We start from the raw sequence: 19,839 nt of genomic DNA, 5'->3' as shown, positions 1-19,839 counted from the left end.
TAGAGCCCACTGTGCCTCAGCTGTCCCTACAGAGTGCCACTCTGATCATGTGCTAGCTTTATGGAGAACCAGCACACATCTGGCAGAACCTATTAGCCAAGAATTCCCATTGTGACTGGCCTCTAGTGTAAAGGCATAACGTAAATATAACTAAAAATGATAAGCACCCCATCTCTCTTTACCCTGCATTCACATCACATACATAAAACATCCCTAAACTCTGATGAACGGGCTATAACATTCCCTTATTTTTAAAACTCTCCAAATGTCAGAGTACCCGCAGGGCTTTTTCTTGGAACTACTTCCAGCTGGACATTTTCACAAGAACAAAAGCTACGGATGTGAGGGAATCACCAAAGATGTAGCCCAAAGCAACAACATGCTTCTACACGACACCATACCTGCACCTCGTTACCATTCACATGCCCCTGACAAATCTCTGACACTGTTCTCATTCCAAGTTTAAAAGAAGTCATTTCCACTGCATGTCTGTGAGTGCAGAAGAAAAGAAGCCCAGCCATGGCAGTACTATCTGCATCTGGTAAACATCAACCACGATCCTGTGCCAGGAGCATAGCTGGTTTTCAACTGGAACTTCCTCCTCTGCTTACTGGAAAATCTGTTTATCTGCAAAAATGCTGCTAAACTGAGTAAGTCAGGAAAAGAGAGCGTGCAACCAAAATCCAGAGCAGATCTGGTAATAATCAAATGAAAATTGATGATTATATCTTCTCTTTCTCACCTAATTGTCACATCCTTGTTTGAGCTCTCCTGTACGAGTAAGATCTATCCAGCTGATCCCCAAGCTAAATAGCAGCAGCAGCAGCACGCTCTCCTGACTCCAGGCTTCTAAAAAATAAAGGAATCCCTTCATTTTCTGAATAAATGCCAAGAAAGTAAGAACATACAACAAAAACCGACTGCTCCCAGTTTTGAAGAGAGTTAACTTCTATGGCCATTCCTGTCAACTCTTTTCAAATGCCTTGAACCACAAGTGATAAGCAGACTGCTGGTAAGTTAACTGCACTGACAGATGACCTCGACCATTTCATTATGGCTTTGCTGTTTCTGAAGAAAGCATTCATTCTGCAGACTGTATGCTGTCAGTGAACTGCAGGAACAAAAGGATCCGAGCTTGGAGCACTAGCAGTAAGACCAGCAGCACATGACAATTCATTTCCCACGTCTATCCAGAGCTTCTGTTCAATCTCCTAAATGAAAGCCTTCAAACAGTAATTAGCCTACTAACAAAATAATTATTTATCAAGTAAAAAAAATAAAATTATTTTAATACAAAAGAATTAAGACACATTTCAGGACAAATTCTTATCATTGTTATAGCATTTCTGTATTTCGTCAGTGAGCAGCATTTACATCTGAACAATTCAGCTGTCATCTCCCAGTGACTGCTGACAACACCACGAAGGAAGGATATTAGGATGGAATTGTAAGTCTGAGTCCCACTGCAGCCTGCACAACTTCCAGCCAGGCTCAACTGCTTCTATGACTGAGCAACCAAGCTCTTCCAGAAGGCTGTGAAAACTGTTCCACGTACTCAAGAGGAAAAGTCAGCTTTTAGCTTTGCCCTTTTTCGCAGGAAGTCGTCCTGTTGCTTCGAGGTATTTGTTAATTATTTCTTCTTGAGTACTGGGCAAACATGGCTGATACTTACTGTATTCCATTGTATATTCACCTTTTCCCTGAAGAGTTGGAGAAACAACAGTCAGAGTTAGGGTGCTAAGCAAGGAACCTTCCTTAGCTGTAGGCCATGCTCCAATCTGTGACCTTATGTGCACAAATAGCTTACAGTGAAGCACACCAACACTGCACTGAGGCACATAGATGGAGACACAAAGATAAACAGGATCTGATCGTTGTTTGAGACAAGACTGTAAGGCTGTCTGCAGTAATAAAGCTCCGTTGGAATGCTCAGAGAATACAGGTATTTGTGTATCATATAGGTAGAGCAGAAACTTTTAATTAACACAAAGAAAACAATCTCAACCGATTCAAATGTGTTCAATGAGCATCTAACTGAGGGTATATGTTAAAAAAGGAACTTATTAACGTGAGCACTGCTGTCTGAAGTCTCACCTCCTTGCAGAAATCAGTAACTTAAGGAGCATGGCTACACTTTTCCAGACTCTGAGTGTAATACCTCTACTGATTATTCTACTGATTATTATAATACTCTGTATTATTTGCAACTTTGAATGTCTTCTCTCTCCAAAGTATGAGAGAATTTTTCGCCACATGAGGCCGGCAATAGCTACGTCAATTAAACACCAGTTAAAGTAACGATAATTAAGGTTATTTTCCTATTATCATTAACAGTATTGTGATTTGTATCACTTTTACTGATGCATATACTATGCTAACAATGATGCAAATTAGCACATTTGATTTACATAAGTATTTTTAGCAAAAAGCACTGAGAATACTTACTTCTGTGCAGGACCGCAGCTCAGTGGCATATCCAAACATATCATTCAGTGGCACCTAAAATCAAAGCACATCATTCTTATAAGATATTTCTTCATCTATCAATGGATGTCACTCAATTAATCTCAATTATGACATAAAGAGTTGAAAAATCCCCCGTAACTCTCTGCATCAGCACTGCTGCACAGATTTCACTCTAAGGCAGCACAGCCAGCCTCAACAAAACCATGCTCCTTCCTCTGCCACCATATGGTCCTTAGGTTAAGAAGTTGGCTTCTCCAAAGCAGAACAGATTTATAACAGGTTTACTAATATTGCACAACGCGCTTCCACAGATGGAAAATTAAATTCATGCTTGTCCACCGAATAACTCGGCTAACACAACTGCAGCCAACCACACAAACAGCAACAGAGTCGAAAGAAAAGAGAGGGGCACCAGGGAAGCACACACCTCCGCATACAGAGTGAAGTACCCTTCAGTGCCATCTTGCCCTGTGATGACTCCGTGACGGCGATTAATGCCAGCTATCACTGCTCCTTGGAACTCAGTGGGTGCCACCACCTCCACGGCCATCACGGGCTCAAGCAGACGCACAGCAGCACTTTCCATAGCTGGAGGAAAGAAGTTAATTAAATGTCCTCTTATGCAAGTCTACCTAAATCACAGACATTAAACAATTCTTAACTTGGCCTTGCAAGAAGCCTCCCAAAGCTGCCTCAGTGATGAGGCCAGGAGTGACAACTTAGACAACATTTCCTATGACAACAAGAGTGAGCAGAAACATGAAGCTGTGTTTTGCAAGACTGCATAAATTAACCTCCAGCTACATTCACACACAGCTACAAAAGCAAAGGAACAAGCCTGGTTTCACTCAAGATAACCCTTTGCATAGCAAAGAACTGTTTTACAGTTAATGCTGAATGCTTCTTAAACAAACAAGGAAAACACTACTGACTATTTGGAGTTCCAGCTCCCCCAGCCTTTATTCCAGAGATGCAATACTGGCAGGCACACGGTTTGGCAAAATGGTTGTTCTGTTTTGTTCTTACCTCTGGAAAGATGAACCTCTTGGTGTCTCTTTACTCTGCTCTAGGAAAAAGGATTTCCTTCTGACAATCCTAAGATGAACCTGCCTTCTAGCACACCTTATTTGCTATGGAACCAGCCAGAATTCAAATGCACGTATAGATGCACCAGGTAATTGAAAGAAATGAGGACGTTACATTTTGCTCCAGCGATGAAGAAGGCAGTAGGAGCACACACTCAGACTACTCTGCTTTATACCTTGCTTTAGGGCTCCTTCTCCTGCTCTGATGAAAGAGAATTCATTGGAGTCCACCATGTGATGTGCACCATCTTCTAAGACGAATCGGACTCCAGATATCTTGTGCCCTGACACTGGACCTTTTTCACATGCATCTCGGAATCCCTGTCAAACAACACCTCAAAATCAGCACGTTGCAGATTGAAATTAAGCTTTAAAAAAAAACCCCAAACACCAAAATCCACCCAGAACTACCAAAAAAATCCCTTTCACAATTTCTAGCAGCAATCCCATAACAAGCCAATGCACTTTCCTGCTTATTAGAAGATGGAAAAAAACCATAATGGAGTGGGGAAAACTTCTTACTCCAAAATGTTTGAAAACTTTTTACTGTCATTCTTTGGTACCTTAATTTAGTACTGCCTTAGAAGAGAAATCACACAACACACCAGAAAGCAAGAAAAAGGAATGTATTCAGGATTTTCTTCGTTAAGAGACTGCATAATCAAAAACTGAATGAATGCTTTAACTATTTGACTGAAGAGGAAGCCTTTTCTCAGAACACTCCCTCTCAGACCATCTGTTTTTTCCAGGACTCAGGAAAAATCAAATTTGATGAAGGAATGCAAAGCTCATGCTAAGATGGATACACAAACAAGTGAGAAATCATACAGTTACACAGAGGAAGCAAACATAAGTGTTAAAACAGACTATTAGGTAACTCATACATCAAATGAAGTTGCAGTTTTCGATGTATCTGGTCTCAGAGAAATCACAAAGAAATATGTAATCATCAGGGATGAGAATTATATCGCTACAATTAAAAGCAGAAAATGGAAATCAAAAAGCAAGCTCATCAGAAGGAGGTTCGTTTCAGTGTCCAAAAGGAAAGCCTGCCTTTTTTTTTTTTACTGCAGCACTGCTACGGAAACAGAGCAAGCACACGTTACCAAAGAAAACAAACAGCAGGTTCTAAATTAAGTGGAAAAGCTAGGAATGTAAGATGTTAAGCAAAAGCATGGAAATTTGATTCAGCTTCCTCTGAAGTAATGGGAAAAATCTCCTTGCCTGGGGCAAGACAGAAGTAAATGGTAACAGAATAGGAAGAAAAAACAAGAATCAGTCTCTCTCGTATCACACACAAATTGCTTTGTACCTTTTCAACAGCAGGCACAAATTGCTTTGGAATATTTGTGCCAATGGTTCTGTCTTCAAATTCTATTTTTGTGTAGTCCTCAGGATCCAGGGGCTCGAGGACTCCTATAACCTTGCCATACTGCCCTGCTCCACCAGTCTGCTTCTTGTGCGTGTACTCAAAACTAAGAGCAAACAGACAAAACCCCACACGATGTTATTCATTACACCAACTATGCTCTATCCACGGCTTTAAAAGGTAAAAGCTCCCATTCTGCATTTTATTTCATCTGGCTGTTGTATAAATGACTGAAACAGCAGGTGAGAGCATTCAGACGTTCCAGGAATAACACAAATGTCCATGCTGCAAGCTGGAGCCTAAATACAGCAATGACTTGGTCTCAGGAAACCATCACTCCTGTATATGGTAAGCAACACCAGAATCATAGAACAGTCTGTGTTGGAAGGGATCCTTAGCAGCCTCCAGTCCCACTCCATGCAGCGCACGGGGACACGCAGAGCCCCATCAGTGCAATCCTAACTGCCTTCAGGCTTGCTTGCTTGTGCAAGACTGGACATATTTCCACACGTGCCAACAGCTCCCTCCCACAGAGCACTGTGGTACAGCTCCTTCCCTCAGGAACAGGAGGAGGAGGAGAGGAAAGCCGCAGCTCCGCTCCTCCCCAGCCCAACCCCAGCAGGCGGGAGCTGCCGCCCTGCTTCCTGCTGCCGGCACCCTGCCCGCGGCCTTCCTGCGCCATGGCGGAGCTGCCGCCGGCCCACGGCCCTGCTAACCGAGCTGCAGCCCTGGCTGCGGCCTGCATCAGCCACCGCCATGGGAGCCCCGGGCACGGCTGGGTGCTGCGGGCCGTGCGTCGTGCCCAGAGGGAGGTAAGGGTGCCTGCAGGTAAGGAGAAAGGCTGCGGAGGAGCACAGAGGCCCTGCGCTGCAGAACTGCTCCTGCTTCGCCCGTGAGCCTGTTAGTAGGTGGCTTACAGCACGGATAAGCTGGTTGTTTTGTTACAGTGGAAAAAACGCATAGAACAACTCTTAATAAAGCACAAAACGAAGTCAAGGTACAGAGCCCGAGGGAGTCCCTGCACACTGCATCAGACAGACTGCTCAGCAGGGTGTGTGGGCACAGAGCAAGGGGAAACGGCCTCAGGCTGAAAGGGGGCAGAGACTGCGGTCAGACAGAAGGGAAAAGCCTCTCACAGGAGGTGCTGAGGCGCTGCACAGGGTGCCTCATGATGTGCTGCATGCCCTGCACTCAGAGCTTGTCAAGGCTGCATAAGGCCCTGTGCAAGCGGATGGAGCTGCGGTGTCCCTGAGCAGTGCAGGGGAGCTGGACTAGATGGCCTTCAGAGGTCCCTTCCAACTCTGACCCTGGGAGCCCACAGATGGCAATGAAGCGGTGTTGAATGCCAGACCAGAGCATACAAGGAGCTACTAACTAGGTGTCACTCCAGGCGCACAGCAAGTGAGCAATCTTTCAGCAGGAAGCAAGCAAAGAGAAGCTGAGCTCTATGCGTGACACCGAGTGATGCTGCTGGAGCCCATCTTACAATAATGACAGCCTTCTCCAGGATGCCAAGTAATTCAGCATTTTACAAAATAAATATTCTTATTTCTCCCTGCTTAGGATATTGATGGCATCGGGCACAAATACCACCTGGAATTCGTGTTAGAAGACATATTTGAGAAAGTGAGTTCAGATTTATTTTGTTAACACATTCTGAGGGCAGAAGTTGACACTACTGATGTGTAACACGATAAGGAGATTCCAACATCATTCAATTTCAAGTTGAAGTTATGTGAATCTATGACTCCAACTGAAGAACACAATAACACTCTGTGTCCCACACATGGAGTTTTAGATCTCTGCAAAAGCAAAAGTACCTTTAAAGTATATACAGAGGTGCTATGAATGTAGCTTTGTTTTATACAATCACAAATCTCTATGGGCCATAAGGAGGGAAAAAAATACATTGTAGAGATGTAAATTACCAATATTACACATCTATTTAATCAAATATTAACACGTTTAATTAACTCTGTAACAGGACAGTACTGTTAACTGCACTGCTGAGGTTCTTTATCATCTGGGCAACAAAAAGAATGCTCCAGATGTGCAATTTACAATTGAAGGAGAACTTAAGAACACAGATGAAGCAGATAACACATTCTACAATCGAATGAAGAGCCTGAAAAAAGAGCTCGAAGCAGAGAACATACCAGGTACAAAGAAGGGACCTGGGCAAGAAAGAAGTGAGAGAATGCGTTCTGTGGCCAGAAGCAAATCTGAACTGAATTGGTGGAGGTCCACGATCTTATGGGAGACCACAGAATACGAGGCAGGACAGAGGGAGATCAGGCTGCTGGCCCTGCTCTGAATACACACCTCTTCCCTTTCTCTTTGCTAAGTGATATGTCAGTCACAACACGGCCAAAACCATCCATCCGCTCTAAAATCCAGGAGTGATACACAATTCGTCCTCCAGCACTTTAACTCTGTCACTGTTGTGCTGCCTGTGACTGTTCCTGGTGCTGTACATTAGATACCCCAGTGAAGACTTTACAGAACACGTGTTAAGGGGAAGAAGTGGGAGGGGAAACGGACACAGGAGTGATATAGCAGCTATTCCAAGATGATAACACAAGGCTTGTGACACAGCAGGAACACCAGCCAGATCCCCCAAGTTTTAGCACCAGACCCAACGTACTACACTGTAAGATCCTATTCATGCCCGTGACTCGGTGGATCTCACTTAACACGTACTTGTTTTGTTTCTCAGACAGCTGTGGCAACGTGTCCCCAGAAATGCAGCCCATCAGAGCGCTTGCCTGGGCTGCCTCTGGCTACGTGATACGGCAGAACTCAACTGAGAATACCAACTACCAACTTGCCCAGATTAAACATGTGAAACAAGTGGTGAGTTACCATCCATGCACTGCAAGGAAGATTCCCTAATATTCAGGAGCTAAACAATTGTGGCATTGTACCAACCTACAGCTGACAAAGTTCTTAAGCAAGAAATCTCATCTGTGTCTGAACTTCACAGCCTGGTTCACTTTAAAAGCAGTGCTTAAGGTTTCTGTACCACCCACCCCTTTCCTCTAGGGAGTCACAAATGCTTTCACTGATGGCCTGGGTGTTTATTTAGATCATTTCTTCTCCTCATAAATTTTGCTTATAGAAACTGTCTCTTTGCAAGAGCAGTATTCGATGCTTAGTTAGAAAAATTGACTTTTCCACTTAGGGGTCATCCCTTTGATTACAGTTTTATATTGCTTTCCTGCCTTCCATTTATAACGCAGGCTGAGCTGACAGTATTCTTGCACCTGCATAACACATATTGGAATATTCTCTTTCATCTCTTGATTTACATCCTGATCTGGCAATCAGTCACCATAACACTGCTTGACATCTCCGCAATGCTCAAGTCTAGACAAATAGCAATGGCTGCCATCTCAACTTCAATAAAATACAATCTACACTGCTTTTTGTCTGCAGCATTCCACTTTCCATCCGTTTGGCAGTTCACCTCAAATGCTAATCAAGAAAGAAAATAATGATTCAATTCCAACTTTAACATTAACTTCTCTCACTTCATGCTTCCCAAACTTGCTCTTAGTAACGCTGGGTTTTATTCTGGGAGAAAGAAATATTTTAGCTGAAATATTTGTATCTCAGAATTGCTTTCTAATTTTTTTTTTTTTTTAATGACTCATTAATCCATTTCTACAGAACTTCAGGGTTAGCTTCCTACCTGATCTTTAAAGCTCAGTCAATTACGGCAGTGCTTCTAGATTTACATCAGCTTCATGAGTTTATGGTAAGGAAATTGAGTTCAGGAGAACACGTGGCCAGAGTGCAGGGGAACAGAACAGTGCAGGAAAAGGTATTTTCTATTGTCACTGATTTAGAGTGATTAGAAGTACTGTGTTTACCCTGAGCAGCTAAGCTCACGAATAAATGACCACCAAATCTCAATATTCAAACTAGCAATCAATAGCTGCCATCATCAACAGGCCTTGAAGGCTTTTGACCTGAAACAGGCAACTTGCTTCCAGGGAAATACTCAGTTTTAATTTCATAGAGTTCTGTAGATTCTCTCAGTTCTCCTATTTGGAAAAAATACGCCGTGAATTAAGAGTAACTCCTAAAGCAAAGGGGACTTTAACCTCAAGGAAATGGAGTGTGTAAGCCAGAAGGGAGAAAGAGGACCTGCTGTTTAGAAAACCCAACACATCAGAAATCTTCAGAAAGGACTTTCACTGCCCAGTGAACTGACTGGCTACTTTTAAGATGGGGAAAGCCCCAAGTTCAGCCCTTTTCCTCCTCTCTTTCCAGAAAAGAACTGATGGATACCTGGAATTTGACTACATGATTCTACTTCATGAAAATGTGTCCCAGGTAAAAAAGAAATCCTCTTCCTAAAAAGGCTTTCCTACGGTTACACTGCCAGCTGTATGACTTGGAACTTGGACACAAAGCTGGGGGTGTTCAAAGATCTGCTGCCTGGAGGTCAGCAACTGAAACGGGTGAGGTGAGGGCAATGATCACCCTGTGCCTCAGCAACATCTGCGCCTGTCCCTGCACAAGCAGGACACAGCAGCTCTCCAGTTTGTACCAAGAAAGTAATTTTCTGATTTCCAGGCTGATTTCCAGGTACTTCTTGTGAACAGCAGAGCTTCTGGGTACTGGTCCCATTTACAGCTCTCTCCTCGTGGGAGACAGTGCCACCAAACTGATCAGCACAAAGGGAAGAAGCTGCAGTTGAGAACTGTTCAAAGAAAATACCTTCTCACGTCTTAACGTTTTTACTTTCTACCCACAGGAGATTATCCCATGGCAAATGACAGTTCTCTGGCACCCGCAGCACGGCGTTGAAGTAACACAGAACAGCCGTCAGCCAAAGCATGCACTGGACTAAAGGAGCATCCAATACTGCAATGCAAGAGGCACAGATGGTGCTGCAACCATTTCAGGAGGGGCACATAAGGTGATTTGTGAACGCAGTCGATGTAGGAAGAATCACTGCTCAAAGAAACTTTGTTTCCTGCACGCAGTGCTTCAATCTGATAATTGACAGGCACTCCCTCTACCACGTAATCAAATTCTGCATCAAAACAGATCAACACAAACTCTGTTGCTAGAAGGAATACTCACTGCACAGGTGCAGAGATGTTCTCTCTGAAGGCAACTTTTGGCTTTCCCATGGTGCAAGGGCAACTATATTCTCTTTCCATTCGCTGCAGGAAAGAAAGTGGGATGAAATTTGGAGTTGTTGCTACACTTGAGCAATAACTGTATTACAGATCTTTTTGCAATGAGAAATGTGATAAAGGTTAACTGTTTTTTGGGGTTGTGGTTGGGCTGAATTGGGATTTTCTGGTGTTTTTGTTTTTTCTCCTTCAAGAAAACCCATGTAAAAATAAGGTGCTGTCATTCCACAGTCATTCTTGTATTGGGGTCATAGCTTCAGATACAGGAAAAGGAAAACATCTTATTACCTCATTAAAGCTTAGGTTTTCCAAAACAAAAGCCATCTTTTCTTCATTCTTTCAATATTTCAAACGTATCTGTTTTATTAGACTAAAACAAAAAGCCTCCAAAGGATTCTGTAAACTTGGTAACACCTGAGGCACCCAGGTAGAAAACCAGGTCTAAACAGTGCCATCAATTAGCCCCCTGCACACAGATTTTTGTACAGCAACTCAACGTTCCGGACAGAAAGGAGGAATTCTTGGTTGGCAAAAGTCAACAGCAGAGTCTATAGATTCTGCTTTCCAAATTACCTGGGAATAGATTTCTAAGTGCAGTTCTCCCATTCCAGAAACAATGGTCTCTTTGCTCTCCTCATCAAAGTGGACTCTAAAAGTGGGGTCTTCCCTTGTAAAGCGACTCAAGCCCTTGGAAAATTTATCGAAGTCATTCTGAAAATCAGTTACACACGCAGAGAAAACATTAATTCAACATCCAGAAGGCAACCAAGCCTCACGTTTTCCTGTCAGTTATTATTTCTACTCTCACGATTTTATTTTCTGAAGCAGTCACACATTTACAGCTGTATTTGTTTCTCCAGTTACTTCAAGTCTATGATAAATGCAGATCAAAGTCACACATCTCGTGTTTAGTTACCTACCACCACCTGACACATTGTTCAGGTAACACATGAATATATTCTTAGGTCCTTCCAACAGAATACTTTAAAACAACACTCATTTAGTCGATAGATATTGCATTTCACTGCAAACCAGTCCATAAAGGCAGCAGTAAAGGTAATTCAGTCAGAAAATGTTGGTCCACAGGCTCCTACCTTGTTGGAAGGCTTCATAGCCACTGAAATGACAGGATCAGGGACGTGTATTGATTCCTGCAGGTCATAAAGGAAGAGATCAAACAGTCAAGTTTTGCTCTACTTGTGACTTCTCCAAAAAACATCAGCCACAAGAATTCTGGCCCACAAACAGACGACTGCTGCTCTTATCACATTTATATTTAATACAGTGCCAGGGCACCAGAACTGTGCAATTCTCCCCAGGATTATCAGAGGGCTCTATGTAACACATGCCAACCAAGATATTTCCAGTACCAACTCAGATGCAAGGTGATCTCTGGGTTTCACAGTACTCAGAAAAATCTGTTTCCCACCAGGTTTTGTAAATGTATTCCTAAATAAAAGTGATCTATGCTAACATGTCCACAGATGCACAGTACAGCAGTTCTGGGGTAACAACACTCCCTCAGTATCCAGTAGCCCATGGTCAGCAGATGATGCAGGAATGCTTCCAACAGTTTGCTAACACTAACCTTCTGCATTTGATGTCAAGTGTAGCAAACGAATGTGTATCTCTTACACAGTTCTACACATACAGGATTCCTGAGGTGTATCACAACAATTACCTGCACTTGTGTATATATATATCATAAAAAACATTACCTGGACAAAGTATTAAAAACTTTTACAACAAAATGAGGCACAAGGAGGAGGAGGCACACGGAGGAGGAGGCACACGGAGGAGGTGGCACACGGAGGAGGAGGCACACTTACCATGGAAATGTCAATGCTGGTTTTATCTGTGAACGTATCCCCACTGGCACAGTCAATTCCAAACAGTGCACATATGTCTCCTGCATAAACTTCATTTACATCCTTAAGAAAGGAAAGTGTACTATTTAGAGAACACTGAGAGACAACAGAGTACTGCAAACTACATTTGGTTTTAAGCAGAGATACAAACACTGGGTTTAAAGTTAAGCTCCTTTTTCAAGGCAAATGCCTAAAAAGCATCCCTCAGCTTGAGGGCAAGGATGCAGAGCAAACAACAGAACGTTGTACAGGCAGACCTGACCCAGCTGTAGAGCTCAGGAATTTTCAACAGGAAAGGGTGGAACTCGCAGCAGTTTGAGAACCAATTTTCAGTTTAAGAATAACATTCAACAATCACATGAAAGGAAACATCGCTGTATGTTTTACCAATCCTGTTTCCCCTCTCCCACAAGTACAGACCGTGGCCAGACACAGCCAGCTTGCTTTAGCTATCATCTCAAAGCCTTTTTAAACACTTCTTGGGCAAAGACTCTTTCACTTCAGTGGAAATAATACACTGAGGATCATTTTCACTTCCTTTACAGTTCTGTTCAGTGCTACAGAAAATACACATCAACAACAACAGCAGAAATGTGATATATCACATCATAGCTGGAAAGGAAGAAGGCAGTGCAGTGAGGTGACTCAAAATGCAAACCGTGTGCCCGGCTGCACCTCTCACTCACCTCCATGTTGTCTGAGTGCATACGGACAAGTCTCTGCACACGCACTCTCTTCCCAGTCCTTGTGTTATAAATGTAATCAGATTTCTTCAGCATCCCCTGATAAACTCGAATATAAGTTAACTGCCCAAAACGGCCAGCCTGAAATCAAAGTCATCACAAGTGAGACAAAGTCCTCCTTGGAGTCAAGCCAGTTCCTGTTTGATGTATAGTCTGAACTGACTGAGCAAATGACTGCTTTCAATTTACACACCACACATGTATGCAAAGCGTTGTTTAACATAGTCTCAGCTTTCACCTGGCTCTGGAAGTGAACTTGACACTTACTGGCAATTTTCCTTACTTTTACCAATTTTACTACTCCTAAGCCTTCACAGAGGCATATATTAACTCCAATTGGGGCAGCCACTTCCCAAATGAAAATCTGAACCACCCCAACAGCTTTCAGAGGAAACTCTCTGCTTCTTTGCTGTTTTTGCTGCATTAAGCATGAGACAGCTTACCTCCAGCTTAAAAGCAAGGCCCACAAAAGGCTGCGAGGTGTCTCGAGCAGAGTTCAACAGGAACTTAGCTTTGTCCTCAGAATCTCTTTAAAACAAACACACACAGGGATGGACAGTGAGTTTATGTTACAAAGAAAACATGCCAGTTTCCTCAAATCGTGAGCTGCCTTGGGAAGTGCTGAGGGCCCTCAGGTCTGTAATTGATACTTAGAAGATGCTCACACATGTAACCGACACGTGGTGAGAAAAAGATCTCAGGAAAACTGCAGCAGATCCCAAAAAGGAGATTTGAATTATGATATTTACCACTGGCACTTATCAGAAGTCTGTTATGAGTATAAACAGCTAGCCTCAAATGAAAAGTGAGCCTTCTCAGCATTAGAATGAAGTACAAAATTAAAATTGCATTGTGCAATTGGTAAATGACCACACGTTACTGAGTTTCCCGTTGCACAGCACACAATTCCAAGACCAAAGCACTTACTCCTGGTTAAGAATAGCATAGTTCTCCACCTCTGAAGGGTTTGGGAGGTATTCTAGGACAGCATCCAGCAATGGCTGCACTCCTTTGTTCTTTAAAGCACTTCCCACAAGCACTGGGGTAAAGGATTTCTTCAAAGTTGCTCTTCTGATTGCAAGCTGGAAAAATATCAGAGCATTACTATCCTGCAGCAGCTCCAGGAGTCCAAAGCTGCACCAGCCATGCAGTGTTTCAGAGGTTCTCATCTTTGCTGGCTGCAGAGGAGCTGCTCTCACAGCCTCCTGGACAAGCCCTCACACATGAGCCTCCCAGGACAATGTGCCCTTTCTAGGAACGTGGGACTTTTTGAAAGAGAAATGCAGCTATTTGAGGATGTTAAAGCTCAGTGCATCCATCGTGTTCTGATGAAGAGTGCTTTAGCATCACACGAGAGGAACACAGTGACACTGATCTACAGAGCTGCTGAGGTCGTGATGCCTTGGGAATCCTTCCAGGATGTCCCAGCAGGCTCAGCCTTGTGCCTGTTCAGTGCCTTTCACTCAAGCACCACATGACACTGCAGAGCACCAACAGCTTCCACAGTGATTATCACTGCTGCCTCCTGTGCAGAAAGGCAGGCAGAAGCTAACTGCTCCTAAAGCCAGATTGCAACCTCGGCCTCACCTCTCCCTGCCACTAGAGGATGCCACCTCCCCGTGTCGACCTACAGAGGCTCTCACTCCAACTGAAAGCAGCTCCAGTCTTCTGGGATAAAGCTAAAAGAAATGTATTCTCACCTAATCCATGCGTTTAATTTAGAGTTTAGAAACTATCTTTACAATTAACAGAGAGCAATCTGGACTACCAGAGCCAAAGAAAAGAGACAAGGAAGAAAATAAAGTAAGATCTTTGACAGAGGGAATTGTTATAATGGAAGAATATTCTTCTTCAGTTTCAGGAGGTGTTTTTCCTCCAATTTGTTGGTTTAATGAGTTCATAAAAGTGCAGCATTATGGATAGCAGCAGATCAGGTCGTGTTTAGGCAGATGATCTTCAGGCAGCATCATGTGCTCGGGCTGTGATAGCCAGGAGCAACACTTAGCATCGTTTCTGTCAAAAGACATTTTCACTGGAGACTTGGCTGCTCGCCACTGAAAGAAAATCCATCTTCAGGGACACATTAGTAAAAATTAACCCAGGGCTATAGCCATTATACCTGTAATTAATTTGCTTTTTGAAGTGGGAAGCAGAGGCACACTGAACAGACAAATTCATTTTTGCAACAGATTCTCCTCTCAGCCATCAAAAGCAGCCTGCTGCTGGAAGTCTCTCACCTCTCCCAGTGATCAGCATTCACTTCTCTACTATTCCCTCTCCAGGTGGAAGAGAAATCCCTACAGGGCTCTGAAATTGCTCTTCTGTCTGTGCCTTTACCTAAGAGGGAAGGGCTGCTTTGAACAGCTCAGGCCTCACAAAACTGCATTTAACTACTGGAATAGCTAAATGCTCAGTTATGTCAACAAGAGCCACAATTTTTTTTTTCTATTTCTGAAAAAAGACAAAAAGAAACAAACAAAAGCCTTGTGCTTCCATGTCTCAAATTGGAATATATGCACTTGCAAACAAATAAAATAAAAAAAAACAAGAACAACCAAACTCGAGGTCTGTAACAAATTTAGAAGTGATCAAAGTTCTGGGGCCCTGAAGATTCAAAGCAAACCTCAGGGGGAATTGCAATGCCCATCAGCTTTGAGCAGCTGCCAGAGCTCTATATCCCAACAGATAGAGTGTGCAGCTTCCAGGAAAGCAAGCAGTGCAGACCTTACCAGGAAAAGTGAGTGCCACACAAAGGCACCCACGCATTGCTAAGGAGCCAAACACTCCTAAGAGGACTTCAACGTCAAGCTCTGCTTAGAGCATGAGCTGACTGATCACGTCTGCCTTGAGCCCAGCTGGCTGCATGCACAGAAATAGCTCCTGCATGCAACACTTAGGTCTCAGCTCGGCTTCACTCCCAACTGAAGGCCCAGCTGTGAGCAGAGAGAAGCAAAAGCAGGTGGCAAGTGCCCTATGAGGCAAACTTCACCCCCAGCCCCCTTCCCCTCAATACCACTGCTCACAGAAACCAGCTTAAACTTCAACAGCAGCTCCTAAAAAATGCAGTCTGCCTGTAACAGACTCTTCAGACACTGCTGTTTTTTTTGTTTTGTTTTTTCCCCTCAGTTTTTGATTTATCACATTAAGCAACTGGTCCCCTGCGGCAGTTTCAGCCTTTGATGGATTTATTACTATTAATAGCAGACATTAGAAGATTAATTGCTCAAGTTAACTTCCGACAGTAGCAAGAGGTGTTGGCAAATAGCAAACCAGACCTCAGAAATACTTGCACCAGGCGTAAGGAATCCATACAGAACCACAGAATGGCACGGGGTTGGAAGAGACCTCAAAAATTATCTAATTCCAACCCCTCAGCCATGGGCTGGCTGCCCCAAGTTGCTCAGTACCCCCTCCAGCTTGCCTCTGAGCACCTCCAGCTCTCTGAGCAGCCTGTGCCAGTGCCTCACAGCCCCGTACGGCCATAAAGCAACTAACAGGAGAAAAACAAGCTGGAGTCATGCCTACAAAGCAGACAGCCCTCCCTCATGCTGCCAGCTGTCACAGCACAAAGCCCAACAGCTCACTGTGTGTCAGCAGCTGCACACGGACTTGGCTTTTCACCTGCTGCATGGGTCTTGATGGTCAATGCCAGCTTGCAGAGCACTGCTGTGAGGTGAGTGTCCTCAGGCTACCTCGCTCTCACAGCACCGTCTGTCTGTCCCAACTAAAGCTAACATCACAGTCATCTATCATCCTTGGAGGAGAGACTGCAATCCCATCCACTGACTTGATTTTCCAATCATAAACCAAATCTGAAATGAGTACCCAATGGGAACCACCTGCAGGAGGTGAACCATTCTACAGAACTCGAGCAAAGAAAAAGCACTTTCAGAAGAGAAAGAGTGGTGCTACATTAAGAAGAAATACATAAAGTTACCTTTATATCAGCAACTGTAGGGATCTTCTCTTCCAAAAACAGCTCCCCAAGGCGATCATCTGAATTAGCAACACATTCAATCAGTTCTGAGCGCCGTTCTGCAGCCTCAGCTCTAAACTCAGCTGGAATTTCATCGTAGCGAACCGTCTGGCTAAACACACAAACATAAGGGCTCTGAAGGAACAGCACACGGATCAGCCTCCCAGTCACCAGTCATTGTGATGACTGGCCTGACCAAGAAAAACTCACTGGTGATACGGATGTACAAAAAAGTATGCAAGAATATCAAATTGCTGTTTCTCACGCCTAGCAGGCAAGGGTTCTTCCTGCTCACGGTTGGAGTTTGTGAGGTTGCAGGGTAAGCTGTTCAGCTGCACCACGCTGTATCATCATCCCAGGAAGCTCAGGCCAAACGCAAGCTGTCAGGTCCCGCTGTGCAGCAGGTCTCCCAGCTCCCCGTGTGCTGAGGACTGCCACCACCCACCGCAGCCACAGAACCATTCCTGCTACAGCCACCACTCACTAAACCTGACTGCACCACCACTGTGCCAGAGAGACACACCTCAGCCCTACCACAAGCTGCATCCCTAACCTTCACAACAGCAGGCTGCTTCATCTCTGAAGGAAAGCTATGGTTTCCCTTGGTGCCATTACCAATGCAAAGAGTAACTTCAGTAGAAGAAGCACACAAGTTTTAAACCTTACCCAAACGTGCCATCAAAATATATAGCTCTTTCTTCTATTAGATCTATAACTCCTTTAAAGTTTCCTTCCAGCCCCATTGGAATCTGGACAAAAGCTGCATTGTGTTTTAACTTGGACCTGAAAAATTGAGCAAACATTGATTAAGAAAAAAAAAGTCATTTCCATACATGTGTCCCAGATGGGGGTTGGACTCGATGATCTCTGGAGGTCCCTTCCAACCCCTACAATTCTGTGATTCTGTGATGTTTTTTTAAGCAAGATCCTATTCTTATACAGCATCATACTTTGTTATGATGACAAATGCCTGCTTGCATTTTAACCTGAGTGACTGCCAGACTTCTATATTCCAACCGAGAGCGAGCAACTTCCATGGGAAACAAACGGCAGTGCAACCTACTTTCAGATCAATTACTTGATGGGAGTTCCTTCTCCCTTATTGACTATTATCATACATGTCTCACGGATGAGATTAGGCACAGGAAGGTGGCACATACAGGTGGGGCTCCAGGTAGGTGAACCAGAAACTGCCAACCTCGAGTCGTGGCCCTGCTGTGAACTTCAGCGCATCTGCCACCAGCATTCAGGAAAAATCAAAAGGCTGGTTTTGAAGTGGCTCCACATACAGTTCCAGCATCAAAATCAAGAAGCCAACACTGAGACACTGTAAGTCTAGGCTGATGCTAATTACTGTTTCACTCCCTTTTTTTTGACAAAAGGGAGAGTCTTCGTAGGTCAGAGTAAGATTTAACCCATAGTCATGCATTACCTCCCAAAATGCACCCACAAACTCCAAAAGAGAACATTTTTCAATATTATCAGCATTAATCTGCTACATGAACTGTTCAGAACTAGCTGACAGGTAAGTTGAAGTGATAAATACCTCATTTGTTGCACTGCTCTGGATGGACTGGAGCCCATCCTGTCCAGCTTATTGATGAATGTTAAAAACGGCACATTGTAACGTTTCATTTGCCTGTTCACAGTTATGGTCTGGCACTGAACTCCTCCCACAGCACAGAGAACCAGAATAGCTCCATCGAGAACCCTCAGAGATCTCTCCACTTCAATGGTGAAGTCCACGTGCCCTAAGTAACAATAAGAACACAAAAGTTATTCATAGATGATAAAGAACAACAAGTAATTGTTCCCTCGTGGCTGCAGTGGCAGTGCAATCAATCTCCAGCCATAAGGAACACATCACAGTGGCACAGCATCAGCCCCTCAGCAGCACAGTGAGGGCACCACGCTCCCCATTCACACAAAGGAATGGCAGCCTCACAGCATCAGAGCTGCTGCTACCTGGCGTGTCTATGATGTTGATGTTGGTGTCCTTCCACATGGTGTACGTGGCCGCAGACTGGATGGTGATTCCACGCTGTCGTTCGAGCTCCATTGAATCCATGACAGCTCCGACTCCATCCTTACCTCTCACCTTAGCAAAAAAAAAGAAAAAAACTTCAGTCCAAGAGAGTTTACTGCGAATCTGCTATGGGTGATGCTTCATCTGGTGAATATCATCTTTCTGGCAGCGATGAAAAGGAGACATTAGAGAATCGCTTACAGCTCTTGAAATGCAAACAAACCTGATTTTTTTGTAGCGTCATTTACTCTGATGGTGGAACTAGATGGCCCTAGGGGCCTTTCCTAACCTTAACAGTTCTCTGATCCTATCCTTTAACGTCCTTTGCTCCCCCGAGAATCAGTCACAAAAGAGATCATCAACAATTGGCAGCCAATTATACTTTGCTGTGAACTCCATAAGCTAATGTACCTGGACTCAGAAATACATCCCTGGATTCTCTCTGTTTCTCACAACTGCCTTCTGCTGAATCAGAAGCAGCTCACACCTCCTGCAGCATATTTACCAGAGACACGAGCACAGAACTAGGGGATGGAAGGGACCTCTGAGCATCCCCAGCCCAACCCTCTAATGCAGCATGAAAGCACACAGGTGGGTTCCTGTATCTGCACAGAAGGAGACCGCACCACCCCATGGTAAGGGAGCCCTTCCCCACATAGAAGGAGGTCCGGGGATCCCAGCGACGCCCACCTCGTGCATCTGCGCGATCCTGCCGGTGTAGAAGAGGACACGCTCGGTCAGCGTGGTCTTCCCCGAGTCGATGTGTGCCGAGATGCCGATGTTGCGGATCCGCTCGTTGGGAAGGACGGCCGAGGAGCAGCGCCGGCAGGCATTGAGGAGGAACTGAGCGGAGAAAGCCGGTTCGCTGTGGAGCCCCTCCCCTTCTGCCCCCCCCAAGCCCGCCGCCCGGCCTTCCCCTTCTCTCGCTCCCCGTTCACACCGCGAAGTCTCTCCCGCCCACCTCAGCGAGCCCTCAGGAGGCCCCGCAGGCGGGTTCCTCCCTCCCGGCCCGCCGTGCCCGAGTTGCCTTCACGCCGTGCCCCGCCGCCGCCCCACGCACGGCACCACCCGCTACCTGCCGCTACCTGCCGCCGCCCGCGGCACCGCGCCGCCCGCACCGCCCGCAGCATGGCCGCTCCCTACCGCCCCGCAAGGT

At 44.7% G+C, this 19,839-nt stretch overlaps 2 protein-coding genes across 2 annotated transcripts; one reads left to right on the top strand and one right to left on the bottom strand.

Moving 5' to 3' along the window:
* Positions 1-1,323: 1,323 nt before the first annotated feature.
* On the bottom strand, positions 1,324-19,794 carry GFM1 (G elongation factor mitochondrial 1). Its single transcript, XM_042820634.1, has 18 exons — positions 19,769-19,794; positions 19,374-19,526; positions 18,623-18,755; positions 18,204-18,408; positions 17,324-17,440; positions 16,619-16,769; positions 13,609-13,763; positions 13,125-13,209; positions 12,625-12,762; positions 11,900-12,001; positions 11,165-11,221; positions 10,644-10,781; positions 10,015-10,097; positions 4,864-5,026; positions 3,728-3,872; positions 2,894-3,054; positions 2,446-2,499; positions 1,324-1,700 (listed from the first exon to the last, which is right to left on the bottom strand). Exons 2-18 carry the CDS (start codon positions 19,380-19,382, stop codon positions 1,569-1,571), a joined length of 2,028 nt encoding a protein of 675 aa, XP_042676568.1. The 5' UTR covers positions 19,383-19,526; positions 19,769-19,794; the 3' UTR covers positions 1,324-1,568.
* Positions 5,601-10,389, top strand: LXN (latexin). The gene is made up of 6 exons (XM_042820635.1): positions 5,601-5,732; positions 6,484-6,546; positions 6,905-7,079; positions 7,637-7,773; positions 9,196-9,258; positions 9,683-10,389. Exons 1-6 carry the CDS (start codon positions 5,601-5,603, stop codon positions 9,776-9,778), a joined length of 666 nt encoding a protein of 221 aa, XP_042676569.1. The 3' UTR covers positions 9,779-10,389.
* Positions 19,795-19,839: the final 45 nt, after the last annotated feature.

The sequence above is a fragment of the Centrocercus urophasianus genome, unplaced genomic scaffold, assembly GCF_019232065.1.
Source record: "Centrocercus urophasianus isolate 14NV4802_14NV808 unplaced genomic scaffold, USGS_Curo_1.0 seq_19, whole genome shotgun sequence".
Lineage (NCBI taxonomy): Eukaryota > Metazoa > Chordata > Aves > Galliformes > Phasianidae > Centrocercus > Centrocercus urophasianus.
Note: the sequence above shows the minus strand (reverse complement) of the source record. Positions and strands in the feature narration are given on the sequence as shown.

Excerpts from the sequence above, each read along its gene's own strand:
- GFM1 (XM_042820634.1), bottom strand. Across the intron at positions 13,210-13,608 it reads TATGCTATTCTTAACCAGGA|AGATTCTGAGGACAAAGCTA; the intron begins GTAAGTGCTTTG and ends TTTGTTTTAAAG. Across the intron at positions 3,873-4,863 it reads TTGTGCCTGCTGTTGAAAAG|GGATTCCGAGATGCATGTGA; the intron begins GTACAAAGCAAT and ends GTTGTTTGACAG.
- LXN (XM_042820635.1), top strand. The coding sequence starts at position 5,601 with ATGGCGGAGCTGCCGCCGGCCCACGGCCCTGCTAACCGAGCTGCAGCC. Across the intron at positions 7,080-7,636 it reads CGAAGCAGAGAACATACCAG|ACAGCTGTGGCAACGTGTCC; the intron begins GTACAAAGAAGG and ends TTTGTTTCTCAG. Across the intron at positions 7,774-9,195 it reads TTAAACATGTGAAACAAGTG|AAAAGAACTGATGGATACCT; the intron begins GTGAGTTACCAT and ends CTCTCTTTCCAG.